This window comes from Pristiophorus japonicus, chromosome 14 (assembly GCF_044704955.1).
Source record: "Pristiophorus japonicus isolate sPriJap1 chromosome 14, sPriJap1.hap1, whole genome shotgun sequence".
Taxonomy (NCBI): Eukaryota; Metazoa; Chordata; class Chondrichthyes; family Pristiophoridae; genus Pristiophorus; species Pristiophorus japonicus.
Window position 1 is genome coordinate 168,246,479 of NC_091990.1, and position 25,440 is coordinate 168,271,918.

Sequence of the window (25,440 nt, forward strand, 5' to 3'; positions counted from 1 at the left end):
TCATAGCTCCACCATTGGTGGCTTTTGCTTTTGTGGAACATACGTACAACAGCAATTGGAAATTAAGGAAGGGTTCCATCTTTCAAAACATGGGCACTGACCCAGGACTAATCTTTGCCCTACAATAGCAACGTGCATTGGATCCTTTGTATTGCTGAAATTGTGTGTAGGACATATCTAGGCATTTCATCAAAGGAGAGATTCTATTGTAGCACCACGACCCTTTTACAATTAGTCAGCATATCATAGAAACATAGAAAATAGGTGCAGGAGCAGGCCATTCAGCCCTTCTAGCCTGCACCGCCATTCAATGAGTTCATGGCTGAACATGAAACTTCAGTACCCACTTCCTGCTTTCACGCCATACCCCTTGATCCCCCGAGTAGTAAGGACTTCATCTAACTCCCTTTTGAATATATTTAGTGAATTGGCCTCAACTACTTCCTGTGGTAGAGAATTCCACAGGTTCACCACTCTCTGGGTGAAGAAGTTTCTCCTTATCTCGGTCCTAAATGGCTTACCCCTTATCCTCAGACTGTGACCCCTGGTTCTGGACTTCCCCAACATTGGGAACATTCTTCCTGCATCCAACCTGTCCAAACCCGTCAGAATTTTAAACGTTTCTATGAGGTCCCCTCTCACTCTTCTGAACTCCAGTGAATACAAGCCCAGTTGATCCAGTCTTTCTTGATAGGTCAGTCCCACCATCCCGGGAATCAGTCTGGTGAATCTTCGCTGCACTCCCTCAATAGCAAGTATGTCCTTCCTCAAGTTAGGAGACCAAAACTGTACACAATACTCCAGGTGTGGCCTCACCAAGGCCCTGTACAACTGTAGCAACACCTCCCTGCCCCTGTACTCAAATCCCCATGCTATGAAGGCCAACATGCCATTTGCTTTCTTAACCGCCTGCTGTACCTGCATGCCAACCTTCAATGACTGATGTACCATGACACCCAGGTCTCGTTGCACCTCCCCTTTTCCTAATCTGTCACCATTCAGATAATAGTCTGTCTCTCTGTTTTTACCACCAAAGTGGATAACCTCACATTCATCCACATTATACTTCATCTGCCATGCATTTGCCCACTCACCTAACCTATCCAAGTCACTCTGTAGCCTCATAGCATCCTCCTCGCAGCTCACACTGCCACCCAACTTAGTGTCATCCGCAAATTTGAAGATACTACATTTAATCCCCTCGTCTAAATCATTAATGTACAATGTAAACAGCTGGGGCCCCAGCACAGAACCCTGCGGTACCCCACTAGTCACTGCCTGCCATTCCGAAAAGTACCCATTTACTCCTACTCTTTGCTTCCTGTCTGACAACCAGTTCTCAATCCAAGTCAGCACACTACCCCCAATCCCATGTGCTTTAACTTTGCACATCAATCTCTTGTGTGGGACCTTGTCGAAAGCCTTCTGAAAGTCCAAATATACCACATCAACTGGTACTCCTTTGTCCACTTTATTGGAAACATCCTCAAAAAATTCCAGAAGATTTGTCAAGCATGATTTCCCTTAACTCAAGGCAATCTTTTAAACACAAATTTACCATTCCTCTTCGCTTGCACCCCGCTTGTAGATGAAAGGGGAGGGTGGTATGGGAAGATTGAGAAAAAGTTGCCTAGGGAAATAAGCTAACTTTCTCTCAACTTTATTTACTTGCTGAGTGTTGGGAATATCCACTTTACCATTATCTGCATATCCTATTTTCTCATGTTGCCCTAAAAAAATACCAGACATATAAATATATTGTAAGTTGAGAATATCCAAGTCTTCTCTTTACTAATTTTATTTTTTTGAGCCGTTTTATTTTGTTCACTGCGCTAATCCATTACTGAGGGAGATTACACCTAGCTTTCCTCTTCTAACGAGAACAATGGTATTGTTACTGTTATACCAATGTTCCACATCTAGCCCAGTGATAAATAGCTTGACCACTGTCATTCAAATAAATACTTCTAAAATGTGATAATGTGTCATATTCCACTATATCGCGTTGTGATACAATGATAACACATTGCCACTAATTTGCCATCAAGTGGAATTCAGATACATTTGGGAAAAACATCCACCTGATGCCATTAACTGCAGAAAAACCTACTCAAAATGAACCGTGAGTGAATGATGCAGCTTAGTGGGGCGGGGGCGGAATTGCTAATATCTTAACTCACGTCCCAGTAAATGATGTAATAACCCCGATACTATCCATTTAGCATCAATCTTTTAAACATACGAGAGGAGAGAAGATTATTTTTGGCCTCCCTCAATTGCCAATGAGTTGCACTTAATATAAATACCAAAAGAAAAGTTATTACAAGATGATATGATAAACTATGTAATAAAAATTTATTGTACAGAATATCAATTATATTTAATGCATCTGTACTTGCATTTTTCTCATCAAAAAAACTTACAAAATGTAGTTCATTATAACAGTAAATTTTTAACTGTGATCTTTAACCTTTTCACTAGCACACGTAAATGTAGGTTTGAACAAATTGCACGTCAGACATCATTGACCTATTTGGTTTAAAAAGTATTGTGCTCAGGGTGATGGGGAAATGCTTTCCAGTTTAGGCACCGACCGGCAGTAAGCAATCTCGGGGAGGCATGGCACAGTTGGGTGCAGAGCAAAGCTCTCTGTACTGCTGCAACAATGGGTCTTCTGCCTCAACCTCATGAGAACAGCCCTGCTGCACAAAGCTAGGGGAGTAGGACCAGAGGATATAAATTAAGTTGGCGAAAATTAAGTTTAAAATAATTAGCAACAATTTCCTTGTTCAAAAATTTGATAATTGTAAACAATCTGCTAAATAGCAAAGCGGAGACAAAAAAAAACTTAGGATTTTCGAAATACATTTTGTTGCAATTAAATGAGAGTCAGGGTGCTCGAGTGATGAACTTCAATGGCCCGAATGGCCTTGTGCTCTTTTGACATTTTTTCACTTCCCATTTTGGGGTCTCACCAAGCGCAACTGCAAATTTAACAAAATCGGAGAGAGTTTTGCACGGTAAGTCCGTGGACTGAAGGAGCTTAAACTCATTTCACAAAGGACTTTTACAGCCAGACAGAGGAGACATTTGTCTCATGAGCCTGGGTTGGATCGGAACCCAGATACCAGAGGCAAAAAGACAGTGTCTAACCCACTGCATCACCCATCCCCCTCAAACAAAACGAAAAAAGAACAAATTTTACATCGAGAGATGGCCAGTAGAAAGGTGAATGTTAATTGGTGCATTTTAAGACGTGCAAAGGTTCTGCCCTTAAACCATCAACAGTACACACAATATTTTTGGAGCAACCAAAGCCCACAATTATAATTTATGGTGCCATTAAAATGAAAGAATAAATCACTTGTGTCACTTTGTCTAACATATCAGATCCAGGGAAAGAAAATACACATTTGGCGATGCACCATACAATTATGTAAAATTACTCCCATCATACAGCACAGCTTATTTCAATGCTAATTTACATCTACTGAATTGGTCAATCAGCCTACTGAGTTCCACAGTTTACAAAGTAAATTCCTTACTTTAGTGCATACCCTGTATTACTTTTCGTAAATATCCAGATTTTTTTAATATAAATATAATAAATAAGTTTGTGGTGAAGTCTTCAATGAACTAAGGCAGATGTTTCTTAGTTTTCATCTTCCTTTTTAGTTCTTCCTCCTCTTTTCTCAGCTCTTCTGCATCTTCTAATATTCCCTGCTGCAAGCTGGAGAGAGAGAAAGGGGTCAACTTTTATAAAGTGACACACAGCACTCTTACTTCCTTCTTCAAAGCTCTTCTGTCCCCTGCTATTGTCTTCCAGATCCTCCATCATGCCCAATTTTAAGGGCAAAGACAATTAGTGCCACCAGTTTGCAACTCTTGAATCTTAAACAGTACATTAAAACAAATGGCCAATATTAAGAAAGCAGTTTCTTCAGATACCCATCCTCACAATAAGCCTTTTGCACAACACCCTCATCAGGTTCTCTGTTGTATAGCCTACTCTCATTAGAGGACCTCCTTACTGAACAGCAATTTTTGTTTTAATATGAAGCCTAAACAAAATGGGAGTGCGACGCGATTTCAGTGGCATCACTCGCACTTGTGAATCAGAGGGTTTGGGTTGAAGCACCACTGCATGACTTAAGCATATCATTTGGCGAGTTATGATGGTCTGGAATGCACTTCCTGAAAGGGTAGTGGAAGCAGGAACTTTTAAAAGGGAATTGGATAAATACTTGAAAAGGAAAAATCTGCGGGGCTATGGGAAAAGGACAGGGGAGTGGGACTAATTGGATAACTGTTTCAAAGAGTTGCCACAGGCATGATGGGCTGAACGACCTCTTTGTCCTGTAAGAATCTATGACAATACAGAGCAGTACTGAAGGAGTGCGGCATTGTCAGAGGGGCTGTCTTTCGGATGATGCTATTTGAAGACTGAGACAATTCTCCTCATGTTTTGGCCAAAACTTACTCCTTAACTAAAACCACCGAAACAAAGGAACTGCTCATTTATTATATTGTTTGGGTCCTTTGTGTGCGCAAATTGGCTGTTGTGCTTGTCTTCATAATAGCGATTACATTTCAAGCATGAGAGGCGCTGTATAAATGCAAATTCGATCTTAAAAATTAAAAATCAGTTTTCAAAAGTTATGCATATTTTGTTGCAGTGTCTTAAAAGTACCAATACTTGGCATCATGTTGCTGGGTTTATATCCCACATTACTGGGTTGCCATGGAGCAAGCACCAAGCAGGCACGTAATCCTCTTCCCCCACAGAGAGAAGGTGGAGATCAGTACCCGAGATGCTGCTGTGTGCCTCTTGCTGGCTGGCACAAAATAAGCGTTGGCAGAAGCCAGAGAATAGGTTGCCCAGCAACCCACTCGATCACATGGTATAACCAATAGGAACCTAGTAAGACAATAAAGGGATTGATGCATCCCAATTTTAAAAATGCTTTTAACAAACCTAATTATGAGCAAGTATTAAATTTGGACATGACATCTTTGTAAACTCATTTCTTACACACACAGTAAAAATGGATACTTCAGGTTGCCCCAAGAAACTAGTGAATCAATGCAGCACCTCATGTAGCACTGAGCCAAACAGACCAGTCTCATAGAAACATAGAAAATAGGTCCTGGAATAGGCCTTTCGGCCCTTCGAGCCTGCACCACCATTCAATATAACCATGGCTGATCATGCAACTTCAGTACCCCATTCCTGCTTTCGCTCCATACCCCTTTATCCCTTTAGCCGTAAGGGCCACATTTAACTCCCTTTTGAATATATCTAACAAACTGGCCTCAACAACTTTCTGTGGTAGAGAATTCCACAGATTCACCATCTCGGTGCTGAATTAGCTGATGCCAGCTAGGGTGGCAGTGGAGGTGCTATATCGAGCCCCGGGATTAGACAGGCACAAATTAGCACTGGTTCCAACTGCTACCCAGACCTCTGCTGCAAGTGTGGGGACATTGGCTGCCTTTCTGGCAATCAATAATCAAAGCCTTACACATGAACAATGGCTACTTGAGTAAGCTACCAAAGGGCAATCAGTACCCATGGAGGTCTGGTCTGACAAGGAGTCAATGCCTCCAGGGGAAAGGAGAAAATTGCCAAGACAAAAACATGCTCCATCTCGCTGCTATAATTCAGTTGTAAAATACACTGAAACGCACGAGTACATGGTGTATCCCTATTTGTAAGCAGTTTATATCACTAGTGATGACATACTGGTGTAAATGTTACACCACTTGAAGGCTTAGAAACTTGCAAATTACACACTTGTACACTGTTTTTCAAACATGTAAATTCATTTTCAGCACAGGCTCCAGATAAGATCTAGAGGGGACCCAGCACTGAATTTTACCTTTTGGCTTCTTCCTTCTGTTGTTCTTTCCAGCTACTCTCCATGTATCGCAGAGCATAGTCGCTTTCATCCCTGTATCTGTAACACAAAGACAGTGCTCAACAACAATCTCACAGGGACCTGGCTTCATCGCAAGTACTTTCCAAACCCCGAGCTGTGGAATATGGCTATGTATGGGTGTCGTTATGCCAACAGTATCATGATCTTTCGGTTATTTTTTTTTAAATGACTTGCTAGCGAATGAATACTTTCCATTTCAATCAATCAGTGTCAGCTTCAAGCATCCCATATCATGTACAGCTCAGTTAGCTGCTCACTAAAGCTCCCCCTTACTTGCCCTGACAATGTACCGCATCCCGCCACTGAACCACACTAGCCATTCTGGGGCTTCGGAGAGAGATTGCCAATTATTTGGCTACTTTTAAGCTGTGTGCCAACACTCACTGGGACTGGGTTTGAGGTTGTCCAACCCATTTCACACAATAGTCCTTACAGCCAAATGAGCAGATTTTCAATCTATGGATTTGAAGCCAGGTTGTAAAATAGACCATTATTTAAGTACTTACACCACCCAGTTAGTTGCTTTTACATTACATTTTTGCCTCTCACAAAAGTATGAATGAATTCACATAATCAGTGAGATACACAAATCGATTATATGTCTGCTATTAAATCAGCTGAATAAAAATTAAATCATGTCTGTTCTTGCACTTGTGTCTTTCTTCCTACTAAACACAATGTCTTATTAGATCATCTATAAAACTATCAAATTTTATAGTGAATTGTTATTCCATCCCACTGACCACCAGTAAATCTGAAACAGGACTGCTCGTGTTAAAAGGCTACCAAAGAACATCCTGCTCAGCGTGTGGTGTTTCACCTTGGCCACTCATTAGGCTCATTAAGTATATTGGGCTCGACAGTCAATTTCACAGCAGTGCTCCATTAGAGATCAGAAAAAGGCAGAGCTTACACACACTGCTCAGCCAGACTGAAACCATTTTATAATCACAAAATTATAAACCACTCCCATTTCAGTGGCCAGTAAGAGCACACACTGCGACCCACAGAACATCCTGGGTCGCTCCGAGCTGTGTGAGACCACCACCGCAGGTCAGGGCTATAAATAGAACTGGCGCGCTGGACCCTGGAGCATCGTGGGCGAAGGTGCGGAGAATGAGGGTACGGGGCTCAGAAGAGCCGAGGGCCCAGAGGCAGCACGGGCCAGCCCACACTGCGATGTGTGTGTGTGTGCACTAGGTCCGTGCAGCAGAGCTGGTCTCCAGTCGTGCTGGTTAATCCTTGCCACTGGACCAAGGCCTAGCTCTGTCAAGCCCGTGTGGTGGCTGGTGTGCAACGGTCACCCCACGTTAAAAAAATCCACGCACAGGCATCTTCCACCCCCTCAACTGGAGTTCAGGACTGGAACATCGGGTCCTTCATTGAAATATCTGTGAAGTCCCGTGGAAGCAAGTCATCCTCGTTCGAGCGACCACCTATGATGCTGACACTGCGACCATTAGTATGAAATTGACACTCAACTTGTAGAGGTAGCGAAAGAGTGTTTCAAAGGAAACAAAAACGAAACACAGAGAACGATTAAGACAAGTTATTGCTAAGCCTACAATAACTTCCATCACACTGCACCAACATTTTCATGAGAACCCTGATTCAGTATGCTTTGTGGTTGTCCAGCGCTCTGGGCCAAAGAGTTTTGTGCAATATGCTCTTATCCTGCCGGAGTCATTCCGTGTAAGACCCACGTTCTAACTATTAATGTGAGGAGAAGCTAATGTTCAGCTCCTCGAGACTCATTAATTTCGCACTCAGCTCTTCTAGTCTTTTGCATAGTTTATGTTAAACAGCTCGTTTATAGATAGCCAGATGGTCCCAGATGTTGCATTGTTCAGGAGGATGAAAAAAAGGTACATATTTATTTTTATAAACATTTAATAGAATACTCCAGGACCAAAATTTATTCAGAAAGTCTCAAAACTGTAAGCATTATTATTCTGACAGCAGTTACCTGTACAGCTCTCAAATAGATCAATCTGTACCAAATGTGGGCAGTTTTCAGCAATGGATCCTTACCCACTCGGAACTGGATTGAGACTGCACCACAGTCATTTCTAGAATGAGTTTACAACACCACAAAGACAACTTTCATCTCATTAGTCTGCGTGACTAAAAGGAACAGTGTGCTGACAGTGCATAATTCAGTACCAACGCGTTATATTTAAAAACTGCATTTAGAAAGACAAAAACCTTACCCTTCCACAAAGTACTAGTAGTTTGCTATACTACAAGCATTAGGGAAATGGTCATGTCACAATTGCTTATACTAGCACCAAAACCAGGGGTGAAACAAGGAACCACAAACCCAAGTCTACAGAATAAAAATACTTACTGATTTCCTCCTTCCAAAAACCACAATAATTGTGCTGTTTCAGAAAAAGGAATATGGCCCAGCGGCTTCATCAGCACTTGCTTTCTGAAACACCACACATTCGGTCAAATTATATTAGACAATTTAGTTTTATTCTGGTTTTCTGGTCTCCAATCCTGAAGGCTTTGTCTCGGAGTACAATTCCATAGCATTGCCAGCATGACAGCATCTCAACCAGGTGTCCATTTTTCATGCGTGGGCCTGAGCATTGGCATGTTAATTGATTGTCAACGGCATCAGCATTAAACCTAATCTGGTCAGTTGACATCCAGACATTTCCTAGCATGAGTCAGAACAGCAGCAAACAGGAGGGGAAACCACAACTAATTTTTCCATTTCACTAGCCCAGGAGCACGAAGGCCATTTGCAGCATTCTAACTGTTGCCACGTTGAGGATCAACTAACTCGGCGCAAATCAGGAGCCAAACATGCAACCTTTTGGTCTGGAAGGGTCAGCGTTATAGCATGCAGGTCTTTACCTCCCAGACTATAACGTAGGATCAAGAGTAGGCCGTTCAGCCCCTCGAGTCTGATCCACCATTTAAATTAGGCCAGGGCTGATCTGTATCTCAATTCCATTCACCTGACTTGATTCCATATCCTTTGATACTTTTACCCAACAAAAATCGATCAGTCTCTGGTTTGAAATGTTCAATTGAGCTAGCCTCAGCAGCTTTTGGAGAAGAGTTAACAAAAGAATATAAGAAATAGGAGCAGTAGGCGGCCATACGGCCCCTCGAGCCTGCTCCGCCATTTAATACGATCATGGCTGATCCGATCATGGACTCAGGTCCACTTCCCCGCCCGCTCCCCATAACCCCTCATCGGTTAAGAGGCTGTCTATCTCTGTCTTAAATGTACTCAATGACCCAGCCTCCACAGCTCTCTGAGGCAGCGAATTCCATAGATTTACAACCCTGAGAGAAGAAATTCCTCATCTCAGTTTTAAATGGGCGGCCCCTTATTCTATTATTATGCCCCCTAGTTCTAGTCTCCCCCATCAGTGGAAACATCCTCTCTGTATCTAAGCCCCCTCATAATCTTATACATTTCGATAAGATCACCTCTCATTCTTTTGAATTCCAATGAGTAGAGGCCCAACCTCCTCAACCTTTCCTCATAAGTCAACCCCCTCAACTCCAGAATCAACCTTGTGAACCTTCTCTGAACTGCCTTCAAAGTATACCCTTTCGTAAATATGATTAACTATCCTTTGTGTGAAGTGCTTCCAGATATTACACCTGAATTTATTTCTAATTTATATTAAAGGGTTATGCCCCCTTGTTCTAGATTCCCCCATACAAGAGGGGCAAGGCCATTTATCAGTCTACAAACATATGCTCTACAATACAGGCACAGCAACTTGTATCACAACAGAGTCTGCCTCACTTGTTCCGGTCATATCCAAAGATTTCCTTGATATGTTTTGAGATTTCATCTTGCGATTCTCCAGAATCGTCAATGAAATCATCCATTTCCGAATCATACTCATCGTCATCGTCATCATCCATCCTCCGTTTATAGGATATAGGCACAGGGGGCCTTGCAGGACCTGCTGTAACACAGAAACAAAACAGTCATTATAACAAATATTGCAATGCAAGCATTAACCGTGTCAATCAATGTGTACAGACGAGTATGGCTTCACCACACACCTCCCCCTCTCCCTCCCGCCCGCCCGCCCCAGCCCCCATTCAGACAGGGTAAGGGTTTGCCTGGTCCTATCATACAGCTGCCCAATAAATCCCCTATGAGACAGTACTGTACCATTTTAGTGAAGACATTACGCTCACTTCTTAAGTCTTCAATTTAATATTTCTTTTAACGTTTGCGAAAAATCAGATCAGAACACACAATAGAGCAAGCAAATGGGCTGCTATTTGAACTCTGGGTTCAGATACTTTCTGTAGAACTCTTCAGTCCCACCAGGCTTCCTAGCAGTCCATAATTCCTCCCCCCTCATACAAGATTCCTTGCAAAGCGTTTGACTATAGCCGGCGTCATATCCAAGCCTAATCCGCTCAGCCGACACCCACAGGAGTAGCACTTTCCAGCTGGGCTCACTGGGACAGCTGCCAGATTGGGAATCCTAGCTGCTTTTCCACTGCTCAGCCAAAGGGCACCAAAGCCAAATTGCAGTACCACAACTGTTACCTTGGCTGAGATTAGCCAATGCCGAGACTAGATCGAATCTAGGACCTTCTGGTCCTTGCGACGGAGTATAAAATGATGACTTTACCATTAACGCATTGAGAGAGCTTACACACGCACACACACAAAACACAAGTGCTTTTTTACGACATTTGACATTATCTTTAGACAGTACCTGGTGGGCGCATCATTGGCCTGTTCCCTGGTGGTGCTGGCCTCATATTGGTCACCTGTCCATTGCTGGGCCTTGATGGGAAGTTCTTTGAAGATATTGTTTCTGCTACCACAGTACATTTGGGCTTAGGCACTCTAACTCCACTCCCCGGTCGCCCAGCTCCAGAACTCTGAGTGGCTCCATGCTGGCCAGGAACAGAATTTCCGGGCCGTGCCGATCCAGAGCTGCTCAGCCATACCGATCCCGAGGCACTCGTGCTTTTTGATTGCACAGACCCAGAGCTGCCTGTACTGCCATGCTTTGGAGGACCTGAACTGATGGTGTTTTTTGGTCGTGCAGGGCCAGAACCCACTGCACTGCTGGGACGAGGCGCCCCAGAATTGCTCACACCACTGAGCCTCTGTGGACCCGAGTTGCTCGATCGCGGTTGCCCTGAGCTGCTTGTACTGCTTGGCCGGATTTGGCTCATGCCACTGGAACTTTTGGATCGTTCAGGAGCTGAACTGCTTGCAGTTTTGGAGTGCAATGGATCTGAAGCACCTGTCCTTTCATGTCTTGTGGAGGAATTGCTACTTTTCCCAGATGAGGTAGGCTGATCTGTTTTCTTCAGGCTGTTTTTTGAAGACAATGCAGAATGGGTTCCATTTGATCCGGGTCTCAGTCCTTTGCTTAGTGTCTGGGAGCTATTTGCAGATTTTGCTGAGCTGTTTAGTGCAGTTTTCCCACTGTTGCTACTGGAGCTTTTGGAGACAGAGTGTCCACCTCCTACTGAAGATTTGGATTTTTCCTGTGCGGATGCTTTGTAAGACACTGAAGATTGTGATCTTTCACTAGATGGGGATTTTGATTTCTTGCTATTACCATGGATAGATGTTGAGCTACTGTCTCTGGATAAAGCAAGTTTCTCTCCCGAGCCCTGCACCGAGTGAGTGCTTTTACTGTCTTTAGTTGAAGATTCTTTCTTAGATGAGCTAGTTGGAGGTGAAAATGTGACCTCCTTCTCCGATTTCTTTCTGTCAATCTGTTTTTGTCGTTTGCGTTCTAAAAATTCTACTTCTTTCAATTCCTCTGCTGTGCGTAACTTCTCTTCCACTTTTTTTATTGGCTTGATGTCCACTGGCTCAAACTGCTTCTTTTCAGCCAGTTTCAGGAGATCCAAGAAGTTCATGGGTGCCGATGATGGTTTCTTTGGAACTTTAGATTTTTTAGCCTCTCGATACGATTGGTCAGGCTCGTTAATCGATATCTCAGGTTCTCTGTACAGTCTCTGAGGCTCCTTAGTTGGTATCTCAGGCTCTCTGTGGTGACGTTTATGCTGTTTAACTGGTATCTCGGGTTCTGTGTATTGCCGTTTATGCTGTTTAACTGGTATCTCGGGCTCTGTGTATTGCCGTTTATGCTGTTTAACTGGTATCTCGGGCTCTGTGTATTGCCGTTTATGCTGTTTAACTGGTATCTCAGGCTCTCTGTGGTGATGTTTATGCTGTTTATCTGGTATCTCAGGCTCTCTGTGGTGATGTTTATGGTGTTTATCTGGTATCTCAGGCTCTCTGTGGTGACGTTTATGCTGTTTAACTGGTATCTCAGGCTCGGTGTATTGCCGTTTAACTGGTTTCTCAAAATAACGCTCTCCAAACTCGTCAGAATCGTCAGAATCTGCTGCTATTTCCAACACTTCATCCTCAGCCTGTGCCCTATCATAGTAATAATCTTCATCATTGCAGTCATCCATTCTTTGGTCCTTTCCCTCATCATCAGAACTCCTTTTTTTGCTTTTCTGCTCCACAGGAATACCATTATACCCGCGGAAATTGTCCTTTGTCCGGGTAGCCATCGCTCTGGCTTTACGATCATGTTTAAGTGCAACGCGTTTTGCAAGCAGTTCCTCCTTCTTCCGCCTTTCTTGTAAGCCTACATTACAAAGTGATTAAAGATTTAGAGTTGGTTCCTGAATATAATGAAGCACAACCAGAGTAACAGATGCAGGCTTTGTCTACCTACTCGTGCATGTAAAAGATCTCTCTAACACTATTCCAAGGAACAGCAGGGAGTTCTTCAGGTATCCTGGCCAAGATTCAACCACAATCAAAACAGATGGTCGTCATTTGGGGCCCAAGTTTCGAGACGCGCCTAGAATGGCACAGTCCCGACCTGGACGCCCGTTTTTTGCGCCACAAAGTGCGCCTAAAAAAAACCTCTGTATTCTCCACCTCCCTACAGGTCCTCTGGCCCTCGGTGCGGCGCAGCAGGAGCTGTAGGGGGCGGAGCCAGGTCCCTGCGCTGAAAACAGTGCCGGGATCTCTGCACATGTGCGCTACAGTGGGCACGCATGTGCAGTAGCTCCAGGCGCCCGAAACTGTGTGGGAGGGGTCCGAAGCAAGCAGCCCCTAGCCCTGGCCGAATGGCCTCACTGCGTGAATAAGGCTCCTCCCACACCCAGCTCCTGCTTCCTCCCGACCCGACTCCCGCTCCCCCCACCCGGACCCAACCCGACTCCCGTTTTCCCCCCCCCTGCCCCCCACTCCCGGACCGGACCCAACCCGACTCCCGCTTCTCCTTCCCCCCCCCCCCCGCCCGGACCCGACTCCCGGTCCTCCCCCCCCCCCGGGGACTGGATCCGACCCGACTCCCGCTCTCTTCCCCCCCCCCCCCATCTCCTTTCCCCCCCCCACCCATCTCCTTTCCCCCCCCCCACCCATCTCCTTTCCCCCCCCCCACCCATCTCCTTTCCCCCCCCCCCACCCATCTCCTTTCTTCACCCCCCCCTCCCATCCCTCCCTCTGCTCCCCCCCTCTCTCGCTGTCAGAAACACAGACACTGACAGAGAATGAGACACACACAGACAGACAGAGAGATAGAGACACTGACAGAGACACACTGAGGGGGGCATCCCAGCACGCTGTTGGAGGGCTCCCGGTGCTGCAGTCGGTAAGTAGAAAATGTTTTATTTATTGATTTAAAAAAATATATTATTTATTAATTTTTTTTGATTGATTTATTGGTTGATTTATTGATGTATTTATTATTTATTATTGATGATGGCTCTTTATTTGTAAAACTGAAGTGTTTAATGTTTGTAAACTTCCCTTTAAACCCCCCCCCCCCCACCATTCCCTACGCCTGATTTTCTAAAGTGTAGACAAGGTTTTTTCGAGCGTACAAAAATCTTCACTTACTCCATTCTAAGTTAGTTTGGAGTAAGTTTTCACTGACGAAACTTTGAAAACAGGCATAAGTGGCCGGACACGCCCCCTTTTGAAAAAAAAATTCTGTTCCAAAGTGAAACTGTTCTAACTGACTAGAACTGGAGCAAACTAAATGACGAGAATTCCGATTTCTAAGATACTCCGTTCTACACCAGTTGCTCCTAAAAATCAGGGGCAAATCATGTGGAAACTTGGGGCCTTGGACACTTGATAAATAAAAGTTTTTTTTTTAAAAAAGTTGGGTAAATTCTGAGTCATAGCAAATAAACCAGCTATCGATGCCAGTATCATGGCCACTTGAGATTACTGCTGTAAAATCTAGTGCACATCGGTCTCAAATGGTGAGTGATGGCTACCCTTTTTATTAAAAATACAAATACCAGAAATATCGGCCTGAAAATCCCGGCCTCCCCGGGACCGTACGAAGTTTCTATGGACGCGGGAAGGCATCAGAAAAGCCGGTTTTCAGCACACAATGTGCATGCGCTGAAAATCAGCTTTTCTGATCTGTCAAGCTGGAGCCGGACAGATCCAAACTATCTCAGGAGCAACAACATTTGCAAGGTCAAGATTGCGGGATTTACCCATATCTTGCCCAGCAAATGTCCTCAAAACTCTTGCGCCTGATAAAAGCAGATGCATAGCCTACTGTTACAGACATAAGAGTTTAAAAACCATACAAAAACATAATAAAATTAAATTTAAAAAACAATTTTTAAAAACCCTGTGCGCCACGTTACATTTATTTTTAACCATAATTAAAAACTCGGAACTTTTTTTTCCTCGAAGATATTTATTAATGTTCATTTTAATTATGTGAGGTGCGTTTTTTATTTTTTATTACGGTGTTTAGTGTGTTTGTTTTTTTTTTCTCATTAATAGTAATGAGAACTGATAGATCCGGAGTTCCCATTGCTATTAAAGAGAAAGCTGTGGAATGCTGCATCTGATTGGTTGAGCAGTCACACGTGACTGCACCGTCTCCGTGGTAACCTGGAGGATGGGAGCGCACTTCAGAGCGCGGGAAGAGAAGGCCTCCCCACTGGAATCCCACGCTCCTCCCGGACCACCAGGTAACTTCGACTGCAATTTCAGCCCCATACTTTTATAAAAGTAGTTTTATTACAACCCAGAGCCCTCAAATTGGATCTCACGCCCTGCCAGGGATGTCCAGCGATGTCACAATTAAGGAGTGTTGCTCACAACAACTCCATTTTAAATGGAGCCCGTGACTTAAGACTGGATTGAGCAACATATGACCCCAAGAAACATAGAAAATAGGTGCAGTAGGCCATTCGGCCCTTCGAGCCTGCACCACCATTCAATAAGATCATGGCTGATCATTCCCACAATACCCTTTTCCTGCTTTCTCTCCATACCCCTTGATCCCCTTAGCCGTAAGGGCCATATCTAACTCCCTCTTGAATATATCCAATGAACTGGCTTCAACAACACTCTGCGGCAGGAAATTCCACAGGTCAACAACTCTGAGTGAAGAAGTTTCTCCTCATTTCAGTCCTAAATGGCCTACCCCTGATCATAAGACTGTGTCCCCTGGTTCTGGACTTCCCCAACATAGGGAACATTCTTCCCGCATCTAACCTGTCTCGTCTCGTCAGAATCTTGTATGTTTCTATGAGATCCCCTCTCATCCTTCTGAACTCCAATGTGTAAAGGCCCAGTTGATCCAGTCTCTCCTCATATATCAGTCCAGCCATCCTGGTAATCAGGCTGGTGAACCTTCGCTGCGCTCCCTCAATAGCAAGAATGTCCTTCCTCAGATTAGGAGACCAAAACTGAATGAAATATTCCAGGTGAGGCCTCACCAAGGCCCTATACAACTGCAGTAAGACCTCCCTACTCCTATACTCAAATCCCCTAGCTATGAAGGCCAACATACCATTTGCCTTTTTTACCACCTGCTGTACCTATATGCCAACTTTCGATGACTGATGTACCATGACACCCAGGTCTCGTTGCACCTCCTCTTTTCCTATTCTGCCACCATTCAGATAATATTTTGTCTTCGCGTTTTTGCCCCCAAAGTGGATAACCTCACATTTATTTTCACTATACTGCATCTGCCATGCATTTGCCCACTCACCTAACCTGTCCAAGTCACCCTGCAGCCTCTTAGCGTCCCCCTCACATCTCACACCGCCACCCAGTTTAGTGTCATCTGCAAACTTGGAGATACTACACTCAATTCCTTCATCCAAATCATTGATGTTATATTGTAAAGAGCTGGGGTCCCAGCACTGAGCCCTGTGGCATTCCACTAATCACTGCCTGCCATTCTGAAAAGGACCCATTTATCCCGACTCTCTGCTTCCTGTCTGCCAACCAGTTCTCTATCCACGTCAGTATATTACCCCCAATAACATGTGCTTTGATTATGCACACCAATCTCTTGTGTGGGACCTTGTCAAAAGCCTTTTGAAAGTCCAAACACACCACATCCACTGGTTCTCCCTTGTCCACTCTACTAGTTACGTCCTCAAAAAATTCCAGAAGATTTGTCAAGCATGATTTCCCTTTCATAAATCCATGCTGACTTGGACCGATCCTGTCACTGCTTTCCAAATGTGCTGCTATTTCATCCTTAATAATTGATTCCAACATTTTCCCCACCACTGATGTCAGGCTAACCGGTTTATAATTACCCGCTTTCTCTCTCCCTCCCTTTTTCAAAAGTGGTGTTACATTAGCTACTCTCCAGTCCATAGGAACTGATCCAGAGTCGATAGACTGTTGGAAAATGATCAATGCATCCACTATTTCTAGGGCCACTTCCTTAAGTACTCTGGGATGCAGACTCTCAGGCCCCATGGATTTATCGACCTTCAATCCCATCAATGTCTCTAACACAATTTCCCACCTAATAAGGGTATTCTTCGGTTCCTCCTTCTCACTAGACCCTCAGCCCCTAGTACTTCCGGAAGATTATTTGTATCTTCCTTCATGAAGACAGAACCAAAGTATTTGCTCAATTGGTCTGCCATTTCTTTGTGCCCCATTATAAATTCACCTGAATCCGACTGCAAGGGACCTACATTTGTCTTCACTAATCTTTTTCTCTTCAAATATCTATAGAAGCTTTTGCAGTCAGTTTTTATGTCCCCGGCAAGCTTCTTCTCGCACTCTATTTTCCCCCTCCTAATTAAACCCTTTGTCCTCCTCTGCTGAATTCAAAATTTCTCCCAATCCTCAGGTTTGCTGCTTTTTCTAGCCAATTTACATGCCTCTTCCTTGGATTTAACACTATCCTTAATTTCCCTTGTTAGCCACGGTTGAGCCACCTTCCCCGTTTTATTTTTACTCCAGACAGTGATGTACAATTGCTGAAGTTCATCCATGTGATCTTTAAATGTTTGCCATTGCCTATCCACCATCAACCCTTTAAGTATCATCTGCCAGCCTATTCTAGCCAATTCACGCCTCAAACCATCGAAGTTAGCTTTGCTTACGTTCAGGACCCTAGTTTCTGAATTAACTGTTTCACTCTCCATCCTAATAAAGAATTCTACTACGTTATGGTCACTCTTCCCCAAGGGGTCTCGCACAACAAGATTGCTAATTAATCCTCTCATTACACATCACCCAGTCTAGGATGGCCAACTCCCTCGTTGGTTCCTCGACATATTGGTCTAGAAAACCATCCCTAATACACTCCAGGAAATCCTCCTCCACCGCATTGCTACCAGTTTGGTTAGCCCAATCAATATGTAGATTAAAGTCACTCATGATAACTGCTGTACCTTTATTGCATGCATTCCTAATTTCTTGTTTGATGCTGTCCCCAACCTTACTACTACTGTTTGGTGGTCTGTACACAACTCCCACTAGCGTTTTCTGCCCCTTGGTATTCCGTAGTTCCACCACACCGATTCCACATCATCCAAGCTTAATGTCCTTTCTTACTATTGCATTAATTTCCTCTTTAACCAGCAATGCCACCCCGCTTCCTTTTCCTTTCTGTCTATCTTTCCTGAATGTTGAATACCCCTGGATGTTGAGTTCCCAGCCTTGGTCACCCTGGAGCCATGTCTCCGTGATGCCAAATTACATCATTCCCATTAACTGCTATCTACGCAGTTAATTCGTCCACCTTATTCCGAATACTCCTCGCATTGAGGCACAGAGCCTTCAGGCTTGACTTTCTAACACACTTTGCCCCTTTAGAATTTTACTATAATGTGGCCCTTTTTGCCTTAGGTTTCTTTGCCCTCTACTTTTACTTTCCTTCTTTCACTTCTGCCCCCATTTTACTTCCCTCTGTCTCCCTGCATAGGTTCCCATCCCCCTGCCATATTAGTTTAACTCCTCCCCAACAGCACTAGCAAACACTCCCCCTAGGACATTGGTTCCGGTCCTGCCCAGGTGCAGACCGTCTGGTTTGTACTGGTCCCACCTCCCCCAGAACCGGTTCCAATGTCCCAGGAATTTGAATCTCTTCCTTCTGCACCACTCCTCAATCCACGTATTCATTTGAGCTATCCTGCGATTCCTACTCTGACTAGCACGTGGCACTGATAGCAATCCTAAGATTACTGTTTTTGAGGTCCTACTTTTTAATTTAGCTCCTAGCTCCCTAAATTCGTCTTGTAGGACCTCATCCCATTTTATACCTATATCGTTGGTACCTATATATGCACTACGACAACTGGCTGTTCACCCTCCCTTGTCAGAATGCCCTGCACTCGCTCCGAGACATCCTTGACCCTTGCACCAGGGAGGTAACATACCATCCTGGAGTCTCGGTTGCGGCCGCAGAAATGTCTATCTATTCCCCTTACAAGTGAATCCCCTATCACTGTAGATCTCCCACTCTTTTTCTTGCCCTCCTGTGCAGCAGAGCCACCTACGGTGCTATGAACTTGACTTCTACTGCCCTCCCCTGGCGAGTCATCGCCCGCCCCCCCACCCTCCCCCCCAAAAACAGTACCCAAAGCAGTATATTTGTTTTGTAGGGGAATGACCGCAGGGGACCCCTGCACTACCTTCCTTGCACTGCTCTTCCTATTGGTCACGCATTCCCTATCTGGCTGTGTACCCTTTACCTGCGGTAAGACCAACTCACTAAACGTGCTATTCATGTCATTCTCAGCATCGTGCATGCTCCAGAGTGAATCCACCCGCAGCTCCAGTGCCGCAATGCAGTCCGTCAGGAGCTGCAGCTGGACACACTTCCCGCACAAGTCCCTGACTTCCCACAGAGTACAGGAGGAGCATAACACATGTCCGAGCTCTTCTGCCATGACTTAACCCCTAGAAGCCATGCTATTGGCTGGAAATAGCATATTTTAAATTGGCAGTTTGGTTTTCCCAGAGCTCTGATGTCCCAAAGACTCAGACCTCACTGTTTTAAATGGTGCCACCCTGGGATTCACCTCACGCGATGCATATTATTTTCTTACACAAAAAAGGGAGCGCTCCTTGAGCAACAAGTACTTTCCTCCAGACTTTCTTGCCCCTTTAGACCACATTCTTTTAACACAAACCATTTCTTGTGTAATCTGTAGGTAAAATTACAAAGATATTGATAGATGAAGTGAATGTGCAAAAACTGTGGCAAATGGATTTCAATATAGGCAAACGTGTGGTCACCCACTTTGGACCTAAAAGGGATAGATCACCGCACTTTCTAAATGATGAAAAGCTAGAAACTGTGGAGGTCCAAAGAGACACAGGGGTTCATGTATACAGATCATTAAAATGTCATGGACAGGTACAAAAATAATCAAAAAGGCTAATGGAATGCAAGCCTTTATATCTAGAGGACTAGAATATAAGGTGGTAGAAGTTATGCTGCAGCTGTACAAAGCCCTGGACGGACCACACCTGGAGCACTGTGAGCAGTTCTGGACACCACAATGTAGGAAGGATATATTGGCCTTCAAGAGACCAAGTGACTCACTTTGGGAGTGGAAGCAAGTCTTCCTCAATTCCAAGGGACTGCCTATGATGATGATATTGGCCTTGGAGAGAGTGCAGTGTAGGTTTACCAGAATGATACCCAGACCCCAAGAGTTAAATTACGAGGAGAGTGTACACAAACTAGATTTCTATTCCCTGGAATTTAGATGGTCATGGGGTGATTTGATCAAAGTTTTCAAGATATTAAGGGGAACAGATAGGGTAGATAGAAACTATTTCTGCTGGTTGAGGAGTCTAGGACTAGGGGACATAATCGTCATCATCGGCAGTCCCTTGGAATCGAGGAAGATTTGTTTCCACTCCTGGTGCGAGTTCTTTGGTGGCTGACCAGTCCAATACGAGAGCCACAGACTCTGTCACAGGTGGGACAGTCGTTGAGGGAAAGGGAGGGTGGGACAGGTTTGCCGCATGCTCTTTCTGCTGCCTGCGCTTGTTTTCGGCATGCTCTCGGTGTTGAGACTCGCGGTGCTCAGCGCCCTCCCAGATGCACTTCCTCCACTTAGGGCGGTCTTGGTCCAGGGACTCCTAGATGTCAGTGGGGATGTTGCACTTTATCAGAGAGGCTTTGAGGGTGCCCTCATAGCTTACAAATTACAGCCAGGCCTTTCAGGAGTGAAGTTAGTAACTCTCTTCCACAAATGGCAGTTGATCCTAGATCAACTGTTAATTTTAAGTCAGAGATTGATAAGATTTTTGTTCACTAAAAGTATTAAGGGATATAGGCCAAAGGCAGGTTGAGAGAATTAGGTCACATCAGCCATGATCTTATTGAATGGTGGAACAGGCTCGAAAGGCTAAATGGCCTACTCCTGTTACTATGTATTAAAAACAGAAATTGCTGGAAATACTCAGCGAGTCAGACATAATCTGTGGAGAGAGAAACAGAGTTAATGTTTCAGGTCAGTGACCTTTTGTCAGAACTGAAAAAAGTTAGAGCTATAACAAGTTTTAAGCAAGTGCAAAGGCAGGGAAAGGAGATAAAAGTACAAAAGGGCTGTGATAGGATAGAAGGAAAGATTAAAAGACAAAAGGGATGATGGTACGAGACAAAAGATGGGTCTAGAAGAGGTGTAAATGGGAATTGCGCCTTGGGACATTTCACTACATTAAAAGGTGCTATATAAACACAAGTTATTGTTGTTGAACAGCAAAATCATCAACAGGTGCCATCTGAAAAAAATAAGGGTAGAGATAATGAACTGAAATTGTTGAACTCTATGCTGAGTCCGGAAGGCTGTAGAGTGCCTAATCGAAAGAGGTGCTGCAATTCCTCGAGCTTACGTTGAGCTTCAATGGAGCAGTGCCAAAGACAGAGAGGTCAGAGTGGGAGTGGAGCGGAGAATTAAAGTGACAAGCGACCGGAATTAAAGTGACAGGCCCGTTCCTATGTTCCAAACTACATACAAGTCGCTGGAGAAATGCCACTAACGATGTCTCCGCAAGATCCTGCAAATCCCCTGGGAGGACAGACATACCAACGTTAGCGTCCTCAACCAGGCCTACATCCCCAGCATTGAAGCACTGACCACACTTGGACCAGCTCCGCTAGGCAGGCCACATTGTTTGCATGCCAGACACGACACTCCCAAAGCAAGCGCTCTACTCGGAACTCCTTCACGGCAAACGAGCCAAAGGTGGGCAGAGGAAACGTTACAGGGACACCCTCAAAGCCTCCCTGATAAAGTGCAACATCCCCACTGACACCTGGGGAGTCCCTGGTCAAAGACCGCCCTAAGTGGAGGAAGTGCATCTGGGAGGGTGCGGAGCACCTCGAGTCTCATCGCCGAGAGCATGGAGAAATCAAGCGCAAGCAGCTGAAGGAGCGTGCGGCAAACCTGTCCCACCCACCCTTTCCCTCAACGACTGTCAGTCCCACCTGTGACAGGGACTGTTCAACAACCGAAGGACTCATTTTAAGAGTGGAAGCAAGTCTTCCTCGATTCCGAGGGACTGCCTATGACGACAATACAAAAGCAATTCATATTTGCATTTGGGGACCACACACATTTGTGTGTCTTAATTCCATTCTCGTCACTGCTTGCAGAAAGCTTAAACTAATGCAATACTTGCATTTATACAGTATGTTCGTACTGAAAAGTGTCAAAGTTCTGGAAAGAACAATTTACTTTTCAGCACAGTAATATCTGCCAGCAGACCATTTCAACACTGCATTAATCATGCACCAAATTTTCTGTTTACAGAGCACTGGGCTGATGAATTTCAGTTCACATAAATTATTGATCTACAGAAAGAGGGTTTAAGAACCTTCTTAAATAGACTCCACCCTCTCAAATAAGTATTGAATTCTCCTCAACCTATTAGTAGTTTTCTGAAAGTCCGCTATCATTTAACTGAACCAAGTTAAACAGTAAGTTAGAGAGTAGTATCAAAAATCAGGCATTTCCTGCCTTCCAACTAAAAAGAAAACTGATTTTTTTTTTTTAAAACATGAAGATGGTGAAATTGGTTCTCAAAACTCTTAATATCAGCCTTTTAATCAAAGAGACACATTGTGTGCTTCCAGACCTGCCAGGGACAAATTTTGAAGATATTTGTCCTTGCAGCTAGATCACATGCATTAGACAACAACAAAGAAGCCAGAAGTTTGTTATTTTCACAGTGCAGCCTTGATTATCTGTCCTAGCCATTATCTTCAATCACTTTTTGGGCATCAGCCGATTTGCATAAACTAGCTAAAACACAATGGAGTTTATTTTTTTTGCAGGCATTCAAGGTCTTGATCTGATATGATCTGGGTGTCCATTACCTCGTAAAATTTACTGTCAATGAAGCCTTAGTAGCTAAGATTCAGGAAATTAGTGGGAGTCAGGGCTCTGGATCCAGGAACCACAACGAGTTGAACTGCCGGCAATTTCTTTCCCAAGAATATTTAATTTTGAAGATTCTAAAACATAACAGGAGTCAGCCATTCAGCCCCTCAAGCTTGTTCCACCATTCAATTAAATCATGGCTGATCTGTATCTTAACTATTCACACATTTTGTTTCCATATCCTTCAATACCCTTGCTGAACAAAAATCAATCAATCTCAGTTTTGAAATTTCCCAATAACTTTTATCTGGAGGGGTTGTGGGGGGTGGAATGAGATTTCCACTACTCTTGGTATGAAGACGTACTTCCTGACATCACCCCAGAATGACCTACCTCAAATCTTAAGGTTCTGCCACCTTGTTCTGGACTCCCCACCAGAGGAAGTTTCTATCTAGCCTATAAACTCCTTTAATCATCTTAAAACATCAATTAATCTTCTATACTCAAGGGAATACATGACATGGAAACATAGAAATTTACAGCGCAGGAGGCAGCCATTTCGGCGCCGGCTGACAAAGAGCCGCACGGCCCTTGGTCAGCAGCCCTGAAGGTTACATATAAACCTATGAACAATGGTGGAAAGGCAAAGAGTACCCGGCCCAACCAGTCCGCCCCACACAACTGCGACACCACTTATACTGAAACATTCTATACTCCACCCCAACCAGAGTCATGTGATCTCCTGGGAGGGGCAAAAACCAGATTAAAAACCCAGACCAATTTGGGGAGGAAAAATCTGGGAATATTCCTGTCCGACCCATCCAGGTGATCGAAACTAATCCAGGAGATCACCTTGGCCGTATTAGGTTCCCTGCATTACTTACCATTATATCTGTGCCGGCCAACAAGAGGTTATCCAGTCGAATCACGTAATGACATACCTTCTGATCAGTTCATATTTGTCCAAGTGCTCAGTTCCTAATAAGATTCTAGTAAATTCCCCACATTGTGCGTTAAACTAATAGCTCTATAATTTCCTGGTTATTCTCCTCCCACTCTTCAATAATGGAGGGAGCCTTACCTGCACATGCTGGACTCTGGCTTATATAAACTAAATAGAGCAATCAGAAGTTAAAAACCTCACTGTGCCAGACTAAGAGGGCTCTCCATTATCAGCACTATAGAATGTTATAGAACAGAAATATGCCAGTCCACACATCAAGTCTGTGCCAGTATTTTTCTGATCCAAGTCATCCAGCTTAACTGCACTCTCCTACACCCTCCCAATATAATTCTTCCATATTGCTCTTTTTCAAGTGACTATCTAATCTATTAAAAGAATTTCTGAACTCTACTTCAACAACAGTGCGTGTCAGAGAATTCCATATTCTAACCACCCTCAGTGCTCGGAATGTTTCTGCCAGGTGTCATCATCATAGGCAGTCCCTCGGAATCGAGGAAGACTTGCTTCCACTCTAAAAATGAGTCCTTAGGTGGCTGAACAGTCCAATACGGGAACCACAGTCCCTGTCACAGGTGGGACAGATAGTCGTTGAGGGAAGGGGTGGGTGGGACTGGTTTGCCGCACACTCCTTCCACTGCCTGCGCTTGATTTCTGCATGCTCTCGGCGATGAGACTCTCGGTGCTCAGCGCCCTCCCGGATGCACTTTCTCCACTTAGGGCGGTCTTTGGCCAGGGACTCCCAGGTGTCAGAGGGGATGTTGCACTTTATCAGAGAGGCTTTGAGGGTGTCCTTGTAACGTTTCCTCTGCCCACCTGGGGCTCTCTTGCCGTGGAGGAGTTCCGAGTAGAGCGCTTGCTTTGGGAGTCTCGTGTCAGGCATGCGAACAATGTGTTATGGTGGATAATTGAGGGTCCAGTGCAGGTTACTCTGCATATCCTCCCCTTCTCTTTAAGATCTCCCTGTTTGCTACACATGTATACAGCTGAAAGCAAGCAGTCAAGCTGCAGCCAATGTCACTCTGCAATCAAAGCACTGGAAAGTACGCAGTTGCATCTCAAACTTTGATTGGCCCTCGAAAATAAAAATAAAGTTTAATTTTTGTGCTAATCAAATGGGGGTGGGGGGGGGGGGGGTGGTGGGGGGGGTGATGCACCCAGCATACCCAAGTCAGGTACATCACAGCCAGGTAGGGAGTAAAACTCCCTCTCATCTGCCTCAGCCCCAACCTTAATAGCACCCACGAACTCCATCAGTGAGAAAATTTTTCCCAGACTAGCCATCTTGTGGCCTCTCTGAAAAAAATTACCATTTAGTGCTGAATCATGGAGTTTTGTGTTGTAGTCCCATATCCTATACGGTGATCTCCTGGACTAGTTTCGATCATGTGGATGGGTCGGAGAGGAATTTTCCCAGATTTTTTTTCTCCCTAATTGATCTGGGTTTTTTTAATCTGGTTTTTGCCTCTCCCAGGAGATCACATGGCTCCGGTTGGGGTGGAGTGTAGAATGTTTCAGTATAAGGGGTGTCACAATTGTTTGAGGCGAACTGGTTGGGCTGGGTGCTCTTTATCTTTCCGCCATTGTTCGTAGCTTTCAGGGCTGCTGACCGAGGGCCGTGCGGCTCTTTGTCGGCCGGTGCGGACACGATGGGCCAAAATGGCCTCCTTCTGCGCTGTAAATTTCTATGTTTCTATATGGCCAGCAGACAAAGCAGATTTGCAGCCCACACAGGGCTGCATTGGAACCAAGTTTCCAAAGGGCAGAGTGGAGAGAAAAATATTTTTAATCATCTGCAGAGGTCTGGCAAAGTGCTGGCAATTCAACTTTAAAAGAGACTAAAGAAGTATCTTCCAGTGTATACATTTAACAACCACCCAACCCAGTTTACACTATGTACGCTCATAATAATTC

The 25,440-nt window shown here is 44.5% G+C and overlaps 1 protein-coding gene across 2 annotated transcripts in view; it reads right to left on the reverse strand.

Moving 5' to 3' along the window:
• Nucleotides 1-2,384: 2,384 nt before the first annotated feature.
• Nucleotides 2,385-25,440, reverse strand: part of spty2d1 (SPT2 chromatin protein domain containing 1) — a 42,190-nt gene continuing 19,134 nt past the window's right edge. The window contains exons 3-6 of one of the 2 annotated variants that reach the window (XM_070899838.1): nt 10,652-12,562; nt 9,715-9,877; nt 5,880-5,957; nt 2,385-3,730 (exon numbers count right to left, since the gene is read on the reverse strand). In XM_070899838.1, the coding sequence (XP_070755939.1) occupies nt 3,637-3,730; nt 5,880-5,957; nt 9,715-9,877; nt 10,652-12,562 (2,246 nt within the window). In that variant the 3' untranslated portion in view covers nt 2,385-3,636. Of the gene's footprint in view, nt 3,731-5,879; nt 5,958-9,714; nt 9,881-10,651; nt 12,563-25,440 lie in introns of both variants that reach the window. The other variant, XM_070899837.1, reaches the window with a different exon arrangement.